Source organism: Hyla sarda, chromosome 3, assembly GCF_029499605.1.
Source record: "Hyla sarda isolate aHylSar1 chromosome 3, aHylSar1.hap1, whole genome shotgun sequence".
In the NCBI taxonomy this organism is placed as follows: domain Eukaryota; kingdom Metazoa; phylum Chordata; class Amphibia; order Anura; family Hylidae; genus Hyla; species Hyla sarda.
The window spans coordinates 393,349,646-393,367,982 of NC_079191.1; the positions used below are offsets into that span (position 1 = coordinate 393,349,646).

General features: G+C 40.2%; 1 protein-coding gene across 5 annotated transcripts in view; it reads left to right on the forward strand.

Moving 5' to 3' along the window:
- Positions 1-12,475, forward strand: part of ASB3 (ankyrin repeat and SOCS box containing 3) — a 118,351-nt gene extending 105,876 nt beyond the window's left edge. For 2 of the 5 annotated variants that reach the window (XM_056568020.1, XM_056568023.1), the window contains exons 10-11: positions 7,222-7,355; positions 11,066-12,475. In XM_056568020.1, coding sequence (XP_056423995.1) covers positions 7,222-7,355; positions 11,066-11,283 — 352 coding nt within the window. In that variant the 3' untranslated portion in view covers positions 11,284-12,475. Of the gene's footprint in view, positions 1-7,221; positions 7,356-7,523; positions 7,774-11,065 lie in introns of those variants that run through there. The other 3 variants (XM_056568021.1, XM_056568024.1, XM_056568022.1) reach the window with 3 other exon arrangements.
- The last annotated feature ends 5,862 nt before the right edge of the window (positions 12,476-18,337 follow it).

The following is an 18,337-nucleotide window of genomic DNA, read 5'->3' on the forward strand; positions in this document are numbered from 1 at the left end:
TGCAAACATACCAGACAGATAAACGTATTATTACTTGTGGCATAGTTGGTAAGAGATGGGAGCAATGTTATGTATAGTTGAACAAGCTTCACAAAGCATAAAGAAGTAGCAGCTCAGGCATCATCCAGAGCACAGGGTCTCCAGGGCCTAAGATATCACTTTCTAGTTCATAAAAAAAGCTGCTGTAGAGAACAAACCACCTTGGCCCCCTCCTCGGGATTGGTGTATGTCACAGCACTCTCTACTCTGGACTCTCCTGGGTAAAGAAGGAGAAATAGCCACATTTAGTGAATGTAACATTTTATCTCAGGGCTTACACTAACTTTTAACAAAAAAATGATATTATCTTTAATGAACCAAATGATTATCACATACACCCATCAGCCATCATATTAAAAGCTATGATAAGTGAAGAGAATGACACTGATTATCTAGTGGCAATGGTGCCTGTTAGGTGGTGCAGTATAATGAGTCTGTTTTTGAAGTTGACTTTTTTAAGAAGAAGGAAAAATGGGCAGTAGTAAGGATCTGAACAGCGTTGATAAGGGTCAAACAGTGATCACCACAACTGGGTCAGGGAATCTTGAAAAAAGCAGGTCATGTGGGGTGATCCCAGTGTGCAGTCGCTAGTACCTACCAAGAGTGGACCAAGAAAGGACAACCAGTAGGCTAATGGGCACCCAAGACTCATGGTCCCATCCTACAGAAAAGCTATTGTATTTGGCTGTGAAAGAAAGGTGTCAGAACACACAATGCATTGTAGCTTATGGCATTTTGGGCTGTGTAGCTGCAGACCATTCAATGTACCCATTCTGATACCTGTCCACTGAAAGAGTCTATAATTGTCACATGAGCATCAGACCTGGACCATGCAGTAGTAAAAGAATGTTGTTTCCCTGGTACATTTTCTTTCATATGATATGGATTTCCTCTTATCTGCAGAAGAGATGGCTCCAGGATGGACTAAGATGTCAGCCTCAGGTCATGCCATTTATTTGGATTTTACTGTACCAAATACCACATACCTTAACATTGTTGCAGACCCATAAACACCTTCATGCTCTCAAGGCAGTGCCATCTTTCAGCAAGAGTGTTCCAAATCCGTGTTGGGGAACAAAGATGTTGACTTGGCCTCACATTTCCTATGATCTCTTCAGAATATAAAGAGAAAACAAATCCAATCCATTGAGCCCCCCCAACCCTAAATTTTAAGGACTTTCAGGATTTTGCTGCTAATGTCTTTGTGGAGAATACCATAGACACCTTCAAAGGTCTTGTGGAGTCCATTTTTGACAGGTCACATCTGTTTATATAGCAAAAGGTGTGTGTGGGGTGGGGGGGCTAGACAGTATTAGACATGTGGTTTTTAATGCTGTCTAATCAGTGTATGTATATCTTGTATAAAAATATATTTAGTTACATTTTTATTTTATTTTATTATTATTTTTTTTACTTTAATTTACCCTCAAAATCATATATACTGTTAGATCAGCTTATTTAGACTAATAGGATATTTAATGTGACAGGTAATTCCACAGATACTGCTGCTGTGAGATAGTTGGAAGGTTAAAGAGTGTAAATATGAAAGCAACGAGAAAATACCAGAGTGTTTAGTACAAGATATTGAAACAGAGTAACCTCACAGACTATGATTGTGGATTAAAGAAAACCTCTATGTTCTCCTGACATGTCTGTTGTAGTAAACACATGCGCCAAAAGATAACATTGCTGGAACATCTTTCCTTACAGCTTTGCATTGTGTTGTCTCTTTATTACTCTCCTTGGAAATGTGTAAAGAAATTGACAAGTAGGAATTACCATTCTCCTTGTCAATGGGACCTGTCCCTACATACTCCCTACATAGTGACAAGCAGATCTGGGGGCCCCCAACATGGAAAATATGTTTCTCTAGATCCACAATACTAAGATCTGTCAAGCCATAGTATGTTTGACTAAGTGAACAATAAATGTTCTCAGGAGGTGCTCTATGTAGTTACTGTAGATGGTTACTTAAAAATTTTGGTTCTCAGACAATGTACCAGAAATCTCTGAGGAAAAGGCAATTGCCTACATGAAAGGACAGATGTCATTTCAGGTTAGTGTGAAAGGCTTGTGGACTTCGGCCCCAAAAGACACTGAAATGTATTTTCGTAAAAGGTCACTGTGTATTTATTTATAAATTCTAAATCTGTCTGTGTGCTTCCAGATTCTTTTATCTTTTTTCACACCCTGGCAAAGTTTTGACTGACTTAGCTCACCTCGATGTACAGTTATGGTAAAGCTTATGGAGCTTACTGTGGCAACATAGACTGGGAAATCAGCTGTCCTCGACACTAGAGCTTCTCTAGTGCCTATTGGTCATCTGTCAGCAGTCGCACTGGTTGGTCCAGCTAAAAAAAAGTTTATTAAATATTATACCTCGGGTACAATGCCACAAGGTTTGCACACCTAGACTTCTGCTATTTTTCTTCACAGATACTATCAATGTCTTAGGTTGGATGGGGACCATCTGTGAAAGTCATATTCAGGTCTCTCCAGAAATGTGGGTGGAGGTCAGGGTTCTGGCTGGGCCACTAAAGGACATTCACAGAGTTGTCCCTAAGCCACTCTTGTGTTTTCTTGGCTGTGTGCTTAGGGTCATTGTCTTGCAGGTCATTTGGCCCAGTCTGAGGTCCAGAGCACTCTGGATCTGATATTTTGATTTATAATATCTGTACACTTTGCTCCATTTAGCTTTCCCTTACAGTTTATGAAGCAAGTCAATGACAGAGAATTCCGTTCCTGCTGTTCTCAGTCTTTAACTTTTTAAGTGCCGTGATATTAATAGCGATCTTGGCACTTAAGTGCTGCAATCGCTGTCCCCCTAACCGATTGGCACCCCCACAACATCTGTGCAGGGGTCTGATTGGTTTGTTCCCCCACTGGAGCTCTTCTCACCTTCTCTGCACGGGTCCTGGCTCAATCTGCTGCTAGAGCCTGGTGAGCCAGGCTTTATCAGCATATTGCTGATAACTATGAGTAATGCTATGCAACATATATCCGAGCTATTAAAATATAATGCTCAGGATTCAGTGTGGTGAATGGCATAAATGTAAAAAAATTCAAAATCCCCAGAAATTTAGTACAAAAGTCGCACGTACAATTGTTTGTGCAACTTTTGTGAGTACGCCTAAGCAACTTTCACTTTGCAATGGTTGGGAATTTATGAAGTGCACGTTAAAGGGATACTCCGCCCCTAGACATCTTATACCCTATCCAAAAGATAGGGGATAAGATGTATGATCGCGGGGGTTCCACCGCTAGAAACCCCAGTGATCTCTCCTGCAGCACCCTCTATCATCTGGTGGATGGAGCAAGCTTCACTCCGTGCCTGATGACGGGTGATGCAGACTTGCATTAAGAAAGTTCGTATCAGCTCACCCTTTGCAGGAGGCGCACGGACTGGCGTGGAGTACACCCAGATAATAGTAGAAAGGAAGACGTCCATGCAACATGTCCCCCCCATTTCAGCAAAATTTGCAAATGTGACTCCTTCTCTTCTGAGCATTGTAGCGCTCCCGTAATGCATTTGACGTCCACTTATGGGGTACTTCCATACTCAGAAGAGATGGGGTTACAAATTTTGGGGGGTATTTTCTGCTATTAACCCTTGCAAAAATGTGAAATTTGGGGGGAAACACATTTTAGTGGAAATTTTTTTTTTTTTTTTTACATATGCAAAAGTCATGAAACCCCTGTGGGGTAGTAAGGCTCACTTTATTCCTTGTTACGTTCCTCAAGGGGTCTAGTTTCCAAAATGGTATGCCATGTGTTTTTTTTTGCTGTTCTGGCACCATAGGGGCTCCCTAAATGCGACATGCCCCCCCCCGAGCAAAATTTGCTCTCAAAAAGCCAAATATGACTCCTTCTCTTCTGAGCATTGTAGTTCACCCATAGTGCACTTCAGGTCAACTTATGGGGTACCTCCATACTCAGAAGAGATGGGGTTACAAATTTTGGGGGGTATTTTCTGCTATTAACCCTTGCAAAAATGTGAAATTTTGGGGGAAACACATTTTAGTGAAAAAAAATTATTTATTTTTTTACATATGCAAAAGTCGTGAAACCCCTGTGGGGTATTAAGGCTCACTTTATTCCTTGTTACGTTCCTCAAGGGGTCTAGTTTCCAAAATGGTATGCCATGTGTTTTTTTTTTTGCTGTTCTGGCACCATAGGGGCTCCCTAAATGCGACATGCCCCCCGAACAAAATTTGCTCTCAAAAAGCCAAATATGACTCCTTCTCTTCTGAACATTGTAGTTCGCCCATAGTGCACTTCAGGTCAACTTATGGGGTACCTCCATACTCAGAAGAGATGGAGTTACAAATTTTGGGGGGGTATTTTCTGCTATTAACCCTTGCAAAAATGTGAAATTTGGGGGGAAACACACATTTTAGTGAAAAAAATTTTTTTTTTTTTTACATATGCAAAAGTCGTGAAACCCCTGTGGGGTATTAAGGCTCACTTTATTCCTTGTTATGTTCCTCAAGGGGTCTCATGCCCCCCAAAAACCATTTCAGAAAAACGTACTCTACAAAATCCCCTTGTCGCTCCTTCACTTCTGAGTCCTCTACTGCGCCCGCCGAACACTTTACATAGACATATGAGGTATGTGCTTACTCGAGAGAAATTGGGCTACAAATACAAGTATAAATTTTCTCCTTTTACCCCTTGTAAAAATTCAAAAATTGGGTCTACAAGAACATGCAAGTGTAATAAATGAATATTGTGAATTTTCTCCTTCACTTTGCTGCTATTCCTGTGAAACACCTAAAGGGTTAAAACGCTGATTGAATGTCATTTTGAATACTTTGGGGGGTTCAGTTTTTATAATGGGGTAATTTGTGGGGTATTTCTAAGATGAAGACCCTTCAAATCAACTTCAAACCTGAACTGGTCCCTGAAAAATAGTGAGTTTGAAAATTTTGTGAAAAATTGGAAAATTGCTGCTGAACTTTGAAGCCCTCTGATGTCTTCCAAAAGTAAAAACACGCCAATTTTATGATGCAAACATAAAGTAGACATATTGGAAATGTGAATAAATTTTTTTTTTATTTGGAATATCCATTTACCTTACAAGCAGAGAGCTTCAAAGTTAGAAAAATGCAAAATTTACAATTTTTTCATGAAATTTTGGGATTTTTCACCAAGAAAGGATGCAAGTATCGACAAAAATTTACCACCATGTTAAAGTAGAATATGTCATGAAAAAACAATCTCGGAATCAGAATGATAACTAAAAGCATTCCAGAGTTATTAATGTTTAAAATGACAGTGGTCAGATGTTCAAAAAACGCTCTGGTTCTAAGGTGTAAAATGGCCTGGTCCTTAAGGGGTTAAAGGAATAGAGAAACAATTGTTAACAATTGATTTGTTAAATAAAAAAAACAGCACCACACCTGTCCTCAGGTTATGTTTGGTATTACAATTGGCTCAATATACTTCGATAGAACTGAGTTGCAATACCACACACATCCTGAGGACAGGTGTGGTGCTGTCTTTATTAGGGATGTCCCGATACCGATACTAGTATCGGTATCGAGGCCGATACTATCCATTTGCATGGTATCGGGGACTCGTTTAATGTCCCCCATACCATGTCCGATACCTGCTGCTGCTCCGCTGCCCCGTTCTCCCATCCTCCTGTCCGCATCATAGCGTTCCATGGAGGAGCATGTGACACACATGTCACTCCACCTCCTCCCCTGCGCCCAGCGTAACGCTACGGGGGAAGCGGAGTGACGTATATGTCACATGCTTCTCCATAGGATGCCATGATGTGGACGGGAGAACGGGTCAGTGGAGCTGCAGCACCCGACAGAGGACAGCCGCAGGTGAGCTTTCTGCAAGGAGGGGGCTGCTACTAATGTCTACAGGGGGGCCTAAAGAGGGGGCCCTGCTGCTGTCTAAAAGGGGGGCCCTGCTGCGGTCTAAAGGGGGAGGGGCCTGCTGCTGTCTAAAGGGGGGGCTGCAGCGGTTGAAATGGGGGCCCACTGTCTAAAGGGGGGCTGCGGTCTACTGGGGAGCTTCTACTAATGTCTACAAGGGGGGGCCTGCAGTCTATAGGGGGGCAGCTGTCTGCAGGGGGGGCTGCTACTAATGAATGCCAGGGGGTTGCTGCTAATGTCTGCAAGGGGATACTACCTACTATTAAAGGCAATCTTAAAGCAGAGTCACCTGCACTAACTTGAATTTATATGTAGATAGTGCAGGTGACCCGGTTTCTACCGCTGCTCACCATGTGAACATCAGTCTCACCGCCAATGCAAATTCCCTGTTCTGCCCAATGGAGAAGAGAGAAATCTTGGCTCATACTACAGCAGCCGCCTCCATTGCACACAACAAGGAACCTACATATCATACGGTAAGCAGAGCCAGAAACTGGGTCACCCTGGTGTCAGATTCCATTTAAAATAAAAGTACTCGTACTTGGTATCGGCGAGGACTAGAATTAAAGTATCGGTACTCGTACTCGGTCTTAAAAAAAATGGTGTGGGGACATCCCTACTGTTAATAAATATGCAATGTTTTGTTTTTAATCTTTTATTTTTTATAGTTTTTTTTTCATATTCTTATTAAATTCTTTATTTATAATTTCCAATATGCATATCATAACAGATCACACAGAAGTATAACCAATACAACCCAAAAAACAGTAATTTCCTTTCTCGTCTTAAAAAAAAAAAAAAAAAAAAAGTGGAGGGGATAAAAAGAAAAACAAACAAATTTGAGGGCTTATTAAGCAGGCTGATCTCCAGCCATTTATGCCATATTTTATAAAAATAAGGAAGTCTATCTGTTGCAAATGCTATAGAACGTTTTTAATCTTTGATAACTTCTTTTATGGAGTATAGATACTCCTGGAATAATGTTGATTAACTATTGGGTCACACGTGTCATATTTTGCCGTGTAATTGCTGCTGCATATTTTCCTACTGATTGAAGTCAATAGGTAGCAAAATCAGCTGCAGAAAATATGCAGCAAAATGAGGCACATGTGACCCTACCCTAAAAGTGTATTATTTATGACCCCCTTCCATTACCTTCACACTTCTTGGTTCATATGTTTATCTGCCCATTCAGTATGCGGTGAGTGATTTCACCCAGACATAGAGATGCTATATTGCAGTGTGTATTTCCAGGACGCTGTATCACACCCTGCTATCATTTCTTGTTGTGCAGGATCGGTTCTGTAAATAACGACATTGTTAATTTGACTCTGGAGTTCACTAATTGGAAGAGGCTTTGTGCAGACATGGAGCAACTCCTGTCCACCCACGCAGAACACTTCACCTGGATTCCACACAAGCATTTCGGTAAGCAAACAACTGTCAGATGAATTGTCTGTGCCTTGGATTAGAGGGGGGAAAAGCTCTTCAGGGCATTTACTGAAATCTACAACAGCACAGAAGGAAAGAGGATGTGTGAACTGTGCCTGTTCAAGTTTATGTTTTCAGCTAAAAGAATAGTTTCTATTTTTCCAGGCAAATATAAACATGATTTGACTGTAGAGGAAAGTAAAGCTGAAACCGTACAGTTAGGTATGAAGATATACACCAGTCACCTGTAACATTAAAGGGTATTCCAGTGAAATAATTTTGAATGTTTTGCTAAAGGAGGTCTTTTAAATAAATAAATAAATAAATAAATAAAAAACATACCTTCCCCAGTCTGCGACAGCTCACATTCCAGTGACTTCCTGTCCCCAGCTGCTCACCGATTCTCCCTGATTCCCAGATGAGACTTTGGAGCTGTACCTGCTCAATCAGCCAGTCACTGGCTGCAGCGGTGTCCTATCTTGACCAGTGATTAGTTGAATGACTGAGGCAGGAAGAAGCTGTGAGCAACACTGGAACGGGAGCTGGAACTGGAACGGGAGCTGCAGGAGGACCAAGGTAGGTAAGTATCACTGGTTTTTCATTTTTATATACCCGCAGAAAAATATAATATAATGTTACATATTTACTACAGTTGACAACATAGACATCCGTATAGACATGATTAATGTTATTGCTGATTACTATTATTATATCTGACACTTCACCCCCATTTGGCTCTGTTCATTTATGTGTTATGGCCGATGAGTGTCCACTCCAAATGTAAACATAGCCATAAAGTTTATAAGTTTGCTCCGAATTCTCATGCATGCTGGGTGGGTTGCTTTTACATGGTAATTGATTATGTTGGGTATGGTTGGTAACCTTTGAGATGGATCATTGTCACTCCAAGATATCAAAGTTGCAGAAGCTATGGCTTACAGATTGGATGGAATGGATGTATCATGGTAATAAAAATACCATCAAGTAAATAAATATAAATATAAAAGTCATGGTAACCTTTAAAAATACATTTGAAACGTGTGTGTTCTATGGTGCATTGGTTGACAACCAGGTATTCAATGTGGCTTAAAGGGATATTCTTGTCTCTAATATTTATGGCATATAGATGTGGTTTCCACCTCTTGGACATGCACCCATTTTTAGATCAGGGGCCTCCAAGCTCCATCTCGCCTGATTTCTGTGGCCAAAATACATAGAACAGCCAATGGTGCTGTTGTGGGACATGCTGTTTCCATAACTCCCAAATGGGTAGCTTGCAGTGCAACTTCCATTCACATCTATGCTTGGAGAAGGATAAAAAACCCAGGGGGCGCTCCCTGATGAGGGGTATCTGCTGGTTTGTGCCCTTCACCACACCACAGTGAGATACCCACCTTGTACAACCGATTATTGGTTGGTGTGGCGATCAGCACGGGTTGGGTCAATGGTGATGGTTGGCTTCAGCACTCCTACCGGTATCGGACCCCAATAATGGGGACCGATGGTAATGGTAGACAGATGAGGCAGAAAAAAGCCGGTTTGGTGGAGGCGCTGCACAACAAGAACATGAAGCGAGGACTCGAGCAGCACAGGACAATAAAATGTTTTTATTGGTATAACGGGGACAGCGCGTTTCGGCATGAACTCATGCCTTACTCAGGTCCACTTACAGTGCCCAAGTTAATGTTTGTTGTGGTACTGTAGAGCTGGGTAGAGGTCCTGTGTGCGTCCATCAATCTCAATGGTTTGGTCCTTAGAAAGTTGGAATTGAAAGTGATAGACTTGGCTAGCTTTTAGAAGTTCTCTTCTAGCATCCATTTCTGCCCCTAACATATCCAGTTTAGTTGTTGATGATCAAGTCTTTCCATGTTCTACATAGGAGTGTACAGAGCGAAGTACCAACATTAGGGACTCTGGCTAGCTTTAACCCCTAACTGTTTTCCTTTCATTAATCTCTTCGACAGCTGCCCCTAATTGTCTGTACTGATTGTAGCTATCTGTCAGATTCCAAGCAGTGCATGTACTTTACTACTTCTTATGGCATAGTTGTGGTAAGCTTGCCGTGGTATTTTCAGTAATAAGTGATCACCCTGAGATAATGTCTCCGAAACCATTTACCCATGGTGAGCACTCTACAGGTCAATGATCCCAACAAAACCACGTGAACAGTCTGCGAATCCATGAAGCTTTGCTGTTTTGATCCAACTCGCATGCTATTTCTTTAGGTGCTGGTTCTTCTTTAAATTTTAAAGTTACGACAACAATCTTAAAAGTTTCAGAACTACTCAGGTTCAAAATAGGATGGAAATAAATATATATTTTTATTTTTTTAAATTTTTTCTTTAACAGTCCAGCACTGACAGACTTTATAAATGATGATTTCCAATGTTTTCTGTCAGCACATAAAGTTAGCGAGGAGCTTGAGCTTGTATAACAAGCCTGACAATCATAAACCTCCTGGCTCCTATCAGAACACACTGTAACTGCTCGGTTTAAGACTGTCTAATACTTGCAAGCAGTCCAAACTTTATAAATGTGCTCACACTGTAATCCAGTGGGAAAAAACATGAAGATGCAAAAAGAAATATAATCCTTATGTAAAATATCTATTGAAAAGGTTACAGATGAAGCAAGAGGCTTTAAAATTCTTTTGATGTGTACTCAGCGGAGTCATGCAAGGATAGAGGTGAATGAGGAGAGTGGCATCGGTGCTTTCTCAGCCACAAACGTGGAAGATAATTGAAAGTAGCAGGATACAGCACACTGCATTCATGGTTTTTACAATAAAAATGTTAATAGATTTAGTTAAATCCCAAATTATCAATTGGACAAGGCAGAGCACATAAAGCCAGAGCCAGGATGTAATAGCTTCTTTGCCCAAAAGGTAAACAATTATTTCCACATCCAGTTTTTATTCAATACGGAATATAACAACAGCGTACAGTTGAAGCTCTAGCAATTGCATACTGGAAAAAAATGAAGAATAAAAAAAGAAATATAGATATCATGTATCAAAGAACTAGAATGTGGACAATATGTTAGGAGTGATCCATTTGGTGCCTAGGAAAGTATTGTAGAAAACAATACGGACATCTGTGATGATTCTATACAAGCCCTCAGTTAACAAGAACTGTACCATGTTATGGATAGTAGTCTGTGGGGCCACTATGTACCCCCTTTTTCATATAGAGGCCTGACAATGACTGACTCCACAGTAAACATATCTTGTCATCTTCCACTAGATTTCCATAATGCAGTACAGTATGAAGGCTCCATACAGCATTACAAAGAGTACCTATAACTCCATTATACAAATACAACGTAATCAGTAACCCCTCCACATGCCATCTATACTTGTGTACTGTAAATCATCACCTAGCACAATGCAGCCTGTTCAGAGCTTATTCACCAGCTGTATATGAAAAGCCTAGCAGAGAGAAGTAGGTGTTGTGCTGTGATTGAGAAGTAAGGGAAAGGAAGTACATGTATGTTTACAACTGGCAAAAGGCCCACCTCTTATACCTGTCCCTGAAATGGATAGAAGGAGGATTAGTTGTGCATTTTCCTTGAAATGACGGGTATGCTTTAAACTTCTTTTTGCAGAAGGATGTGCCTCAGCATTGTTTATACACTGTAAGTTACTCAATTACAAAGTTTTGTTTGCCTCTCAAAATCAGATTTTTTCTTATTTGTTTCCCCATGCACAGCATCCCTCCCATCACTGATGCATCTCTGTCGGCTTAAAGTCCGCTCCCTCTTGAAAACTGAACATTTACGGTCTAATAAATACATATCTCGACTGCCTCTTCCTGTCTGCCTTCAAGATTACTTGCAGTATTCTGATGTGCTACATCTCTATGGTATTGCCAGAAAAGATGATTCTCACGAGGATAATCTAGAAAATATCTCTCAAGCCAGTGATTGATGGAGTTCCATATATCACCTTGACTGGACATTAATACACTGCTCGAGGCTGAACTGTAATACTAAATACTGCCTGTAAATATATGTATTATGAACTGTCGATGCATTCTGGACTGAAACGTGATGCTTTGTAAATCTGGTATCTAAGGGACATAAATGTACATATCTGGTAAAAAAAAAAAAATATAATATGTATTGTTGTTTTGTATCTTTATGGAGATTTCATGGGCACCAGGGTTTTCACATAGTGCAGAAGCATGAGACATTATTCAGCTAGTTCTGGACTCCAGACACATCCTTTGTCAAGTTCCGTTTCATTGTGAGAGATGTTGCTGGCCTTATAGTTTGATTTATTTATGTTTTAATATACCTGTCATTCTAGATAGGCTGTAATGCTTCCTGCTCTCCTGTAGCTGGAAACAAATACCTGAAAGCTGACACAGAGAATTACTGTAAGAGTAGATCATATCTAATAATGGATCTTATAATACCTTCTATATTTTAGGTTGTGTGTACCTTAAAGTGTCCCTGTCATTTGAAAAAAACCTTTGACATGTCACAGCGATCTGCCTTCTGTGGAACTAGTCTAAGTCTATTGGGCTGCAGGATGGAGGTTACTGCGAGCCAGGGAGTAAAGTATGCTCAACAAGACCCCAACCGATCAAGACTTTTGACATATCTCTGTGACGTGAAAGTTTTTTTTAAATGATAGGGACACTTTAATTGCTTTCATCCTTTTTCTGGGTTTCCAAATGTCGTGTCCCTTTATGAAATCACCAAAAAGCAAGTGTTTCTGACATGCAAGCAGTAGAAATTTTGAGACTGGTTCCAATTTACATTACGAAAAGAGACATATATTTTAATCGGGAGCCAAACCCATTATGACCCATAAAAACCTACAAATCAAAATGGCTAAAATCACCAAAGCCAAGAAATAACATTAATACAAAAGCTTTATTGCAGAAGTCATATCTTAAAACATCTAAAAAGGAATACATTGTGTTATGCACATATGGCAAGTGATCAGCACATGGCATAACCATGGGGCATCATATTCCAATCAATAAACAGGATTTATAAGAAAATCTGCAAGTATAATTGCAAATTAGTAATATAGAAATATTAAACGTACAGTATCTTACATACGGAAGTCCATCCCCCCCTTTGGTAAATAATTTATTTTATCTTTTCATGTGACAACACTGAAGAAATACACTCTGCTTCAATGTAAAGTATTGAGTGCACAGCCTGTATAACAGTGTTTAATGTTGTGTCTCCTCAAAAAAACTCAACACACAGCCAATAATGTCTAAACCTTGGCAACAAAAGTAAGGACACCCCTAAGTAGAAATGTGGAAATTGGGCCCAATTAGCCATTTTCCCTCCCCCGGGTCATGTAACTCTTAAGTGTTACAAAGTCGCAGATGTCTTAAATTTGGTGTTATCGCTCTCACACTCTAATACTGGTCACTGAAAGTTCAACATGATACCTCATGGCAAAGAACTCTCTTGAGGATCAGAAAAAAAAGAATTGTTGATCTACATGTTGATGGCCTAGGCTATAAGAAGATTGCCAAGACCCTGAAATTGAGCTGAAACATGGTGGGCAAGACCATACAACAATTTTACAGGACTGGTTTCACTCAGACAAGGCCTTGCCATGGTCAACCAAAGAAGTTGAGTGCACATGCTTAGCATCATATCCTGAAGTTGACTTTGAGAAATAGACGTATGAGTGCTGTCAGCTTTTCTGTAGAGGTTGAAAAGGTGAGGGGTCAGCCTAGTGCTCAGACCATTTACCCCACACTGCATCAAACTGGTCTGCTTGGCTGTCATCCCAGAAGGAAGCCTATTTTAAAGAAGCTCAAGAAAGCCTTCAAACTGTTTTCTGAATACAATCAGACTAAGGGCATGGATTACTGAAACCATGTCCAGTGGTCCGATGTGACCAAGATAATCTTATTTGGTTCAGATGGTGTCAAAAGCGTGTCTTACCTACAGTCAAGCATGGTGGCGGAGTGTCATGGTCTGGGGCTTCATGAGTGCTGCTAGTACTGAGAATCTACAGTTCATTGAGGAGACCATGAATGCCAACATGTACTGTGACTAAAGCAGAGTATGATCCCCTCCCTTCAGAGACTGAGCCACAGGGAAGTATTCCAAAATGATAATGACCCCAAACACCTCCAAAATCACCACTGCCTTGCTAAAAAAAAGCTGAGGGTAAAGATTATGGACTGGCCAAGCAAGTCTCCAGACCTAAACCCTATCGAGCATATGTGGGGCATCCTCAAACAGAAGGTGGGGGCACAAGTTCTGTAACATCCACCAGTTCCATCGTAGAGGAGTAGAAGAGGACTTAATTGACAACCTGTGAAGCTCTGGTAAACTCTGTGCCCAAGAGTGTTAAGGCAGTGCTGGAAAATAATGGTGGCCACACAATATATTGGCACTTTGGGCCCAATGTTGACATTTTCACTTAGGGGTGTTTTCACTTTTGTTGCCAAGTCTTAGACATTTATGGCTGTTTGTTGTGTTGTTTTGAGGGGACACAACATTAAACAGTGTTATAAAGGCTGTGCACTCACTACTTTACATTGTAGCAGAGGGTCATCTCTTCAGTGTTGTCACATGAAAAGATAGAAAAAAAAATATTTACAAAAATGTGAGGGGTGGACTCACTAATGTGAGATACTGTAAGATACTGTAAGGTACAGCCATAGCCCATGAAAGAATGGGATAAACAATCACAGAGATGTATAAACACCATGTCCCAGATTTACCAATCTGTATGATCCAACAGACAGTGCAACCATAGACATAGAGACTTTAAATCTGCCAGATTAATCAGCTGTATGTTAAAATGTAGAAGCTGCCAAGAATCACACTGTCCTCCGGTCTTACAAGACCCAGCTCCAGTCATGTTACAGGCTTTGGTATACAAGCTTTCCTCATTTGCTTTAGGGGGTTTTCACGGAAATTCTACATTTGGGGTAATTTTGTAAGAGCTTAAATATGAAGAGATAACTATTATTTCTCTATGCTGTAACACGATTTTGGAAGAATTTTATAAATAAAAGTTTTAAAGGGAACCTGTCATCAGATTTTACCCCATATAATGGGTAATGATGGGTAGCAATGCGTATATAGGGTAAAATCTTATTTCTCATCATGTGGACCAGTCCTGTTGTCTTCGCTCATGAAAAAAGTGATTTTTAAACTTGTCCTGCACTGCATTCTAATGATCCTAAAGTACTCACAGAGGCATGTGGCTTCCTGTAGAAGTCACTGCTGCTCCGGGCTTTTACCCCTTAAGGACTCATTTTTGCACTTTTGTTTTTTCCTCCTCACCTTCTAAAAATCATAACGCTTTCTGTTTGCCACCAACAGACCTACAGTCATGGCCGTAAATGTTGTCACCCCTGAAATTTTAAAGAAAATTAAGTATTTCTTACAAAAAAGGATTGCAGTAACACATGTTTTGCTATACACGTTTATTCCCTTTGTGTGTATTGGAACTAAACCAAAAATGGGAGTAAAAAAAGAAAATTGGACATAATGTCACCAAACTCCAAAAATGGGCTGGACAAAATTATTGGCACCCTTAACTTAATATTTGGTTGCACACCCTTTGGAAAAAATAACTGAAGTCAGTCGCTTCCTATAACCATCAATAAGCTTCTTACACCTCTCAGCCGAAATGTTGGACCACTCTTCCTTTGTAAACTGCTCCAGGTCTCTTTTATTGGAAGGCGCCTTTTCCCAACAGCAATTTTAAGATACAACATGCTCCCTGAGCCTGCAGGATAGCTTGATTATCTTTGGAACTTGTTTTGGGCTGCTTATCCACCATCCGGACTATCCTGTGTTGACACCTTTCATCAGTTTTTCTCTTCCATCTACGCCCAGGGAGATTAGCTACAGTGCCATGGGTGCAAACTTCTTGATAATGTTGCGCACTGTGGACAAAGACAAATCTAGATCTCTGGAAATGGACTTGTAACCTTGAGATTGATGATATTTTTCCAAAATTTTGGTTCTCAAGTCCTCAGACAGTTCTTTTCTCCTCTTTCTGTTGTCCATGCTTAGTATGGCACACACAGACACACAATGCAAAGACTAAGTGAACTTCTCTCCTTTTTATCTTCTTTCAGGTGTGATTTTTATATTGCCCACACCTGTTACTTGCCCCAGGGGAGTTTAAAGGAGCATCACATGCTTGAAACAATCTTATTTTTCCACAATTTTGAGTTTGGTGTGACATTATGTCCAATTTGCTTTTTTTCCTCCTTTTTTGGTTTAGTTGATGATCTATTTATACCCAGGAATGTATCTATAACAAGGGGGCATCCTCATTGTTTAGAGGAAAGAAGGTTTCTACTCCAGCACAGACAGGGGTTCTTTACTGTAAGAACAGTGAGACTGTGGATTTCTCTGCCAGAGGAGGTGGTCAGGGTGAACTCTGTAAAATAATTTAAAAGGGGTCTGGATGCATTTTTGGAGAATAATAACATTCAGGTTATGGATTCTAGATCTATATCAACTCAGCAGGGACTCATTAGGGTCAGTTTTTAAGCCAACTGAGGACTGGTGTAGAATTGCGCCTCAGTTGGCAAAGTTGTGCCAAATAATGCGACAAACTGAAAAATCGCAAATCATAAATTCCTGACCACTGCATGATATCAACTGAAATCACAACTTTTAACATCACTTTGGAAAAAATGTTCTATTTGGTTTGTATCAAAACTTTGTCTCTGAAAACAACTGCACCAAAAAATAGAGACAAACTACAGCCAAAATAATGGAGTGAAAGGTTTTATAAATACCCCATTATTCCTGGTGTTTGGTGGGCCTCTCCAAAATTATCATACATAGTGCACCCTTTTGATAATTTTGGTTTAGTTACACGAAATTCGCCACAACTAAAATCAGTGCCAAAAAGCCTCGACGCAGCACACCCAAAACAAAGGTTTTACGTTATACAATACAATCTAGCACATTTATGATTGAGTTGCTGAAAGTAAGTCGCAACTTTTCAAAGTTTTACCTTGTTTAAGTTTTAGGTTTATGTTTTTGTTTCTTTTTTTTTTTGTCCTGCTTCGTTTTTCAGGAAGATACAGTTCAGTACCTCATAACAGGCAGCCGTAACAGGTGTTAATTGCAGCCGGGAATATGAGACACATGAATAGCATCTGTTTATGCCCCTCTGACTGGTTAATAATTATCATAACATTTAATTCGCCGATTTCGTGTGTGGATGACAAAGTCTATTATCAGTCATTACAAGGTGTTTAAAACCACCTTACTTGCAGCAGAATGGTTTTGGTAGAAAGACGGTCCATCTGGTAACTAGAGATAACACAAGGTAGTAAAATATAATTGCCAAGGTTAATATGCGAGAGTTTGAAATAACGTTAACGGCAAGATTTTTAGAGCCACAAGACCGTCTGCTCCTCGGAAATCACCACCGGTGAAGATCGCTGTAGTTTGATTTAGTTTGGAAGCATTTTACTTTTTTACGATTATCTCTAAGACAAAGATTCGTCTCAGAATTTCACTCCTCCTCCAAATAAGACTGAATAAATGTGGCAGGTTTTCAGCACAACTGCAGCCAAATAATCATAGCCGCACAACAATGCGCATCATAAACAAGTTAATATAAAACAAAGCAAAAGGCACAGAGGTGTTATAAATACTACAGCACAATAGAAAACGACTTTACCGAAATAATGCAGAATTCTACCATTCAAATGCACAAAGTCAATATATCCCTCCAAAAAAACAAAAAACTAAAAGAAAGTGGTTAACAGACTGTTCTGTGTGATTTCCCATAAAGCAACCACACTGGGGATGGTTATTGATCCTCATAAGTATCCAGCACTATTTTGTTTGTGCAGTCCTCGTCTCCTAATCTGCAAAAGCCCTTGCGATAATTTGCATCTCAAACCGAAATTTACAATTACACAGGAGCAGTTTTACAATGCGCTTTGTCTCTCAGGAAATGCAAGATCAGAAGAGGGTTTTACTAAACAAGACAAGCCATCCATATTTTATTTTTCAAAAAGACTTTAAAAAACCCTAAAAAAATAATCACAATATGAAAAGTCAGACACAGAGTCTTTTATGTGTTTCATCTGCATTGATTTAATATTCTTAATATTCAGTAAATGATGTTTACCAGTGTTACGTGACTAGCAGGTACAAGCTAATGACATTTCTGGTATGTCCAATTGATGTTCAAAGGATTATTTCTGCTTCTCAGCAGGTGACAGACTGTGTGTTGTGCTGCAATGTAGTCACAGCTGCTGTGTCCTTAGTAATAGGAATCTTGTGAGATGTTCTGTACAAGCAAATTCTCCTTTATTTTGATATGTTGTATCGCTTATCTTTCATGTCTCCTTTGCATGATATTATAGGACACAGCTCATACCTATGGTGCCTATGATCAGATTAGGGTTGGACCACATTAACATTCGGTAATATCTGGTTGAATTTTTCTTCTCTGTATCAACATGTTACTTCTTTTTGTCTTTTGTACTAGGTTTTATGTAATATGTATTTTAACCCCTTATTATATGTACAGGGCCCTAAGATTAACTCCCAAATAGAGAAATAGAACATGGCCACACATCTACAACTTGGACTTTGATCTTATTGCTTCACAGAATAATTTCAAAAACTAACAGGTTGTTATTGTACCTTATAATCAAAAAGTACAAGCCCACTCGCCACATTAAGGCCACCTGATAAGAGTGGGTCCCAAAACTAACACTGGCCTAGCACTGGGCAGTGACTACCATCTCTGTAACACCAAGCCCATAGGGGGAACGACCCAATGGCCAGGCAGCCCCACTGCATCCCTCCCTCTCCCTGCCCGCTTATTCCTGTGCTGCGCTAGGAACAACTTAAGAGAGAGAGAAAGTTTTCTCTTTCCCTCCCCTGTCACCTTTCAGCTGCTGTGCTCCACTGTCTGTCAGCAGCATGGAGGGGTGGGGGGGGATCGATCGCTCTGAGCTCTGTACTGGCCGCAGTGAGGTGTCTTAAGTAGGTCAGAG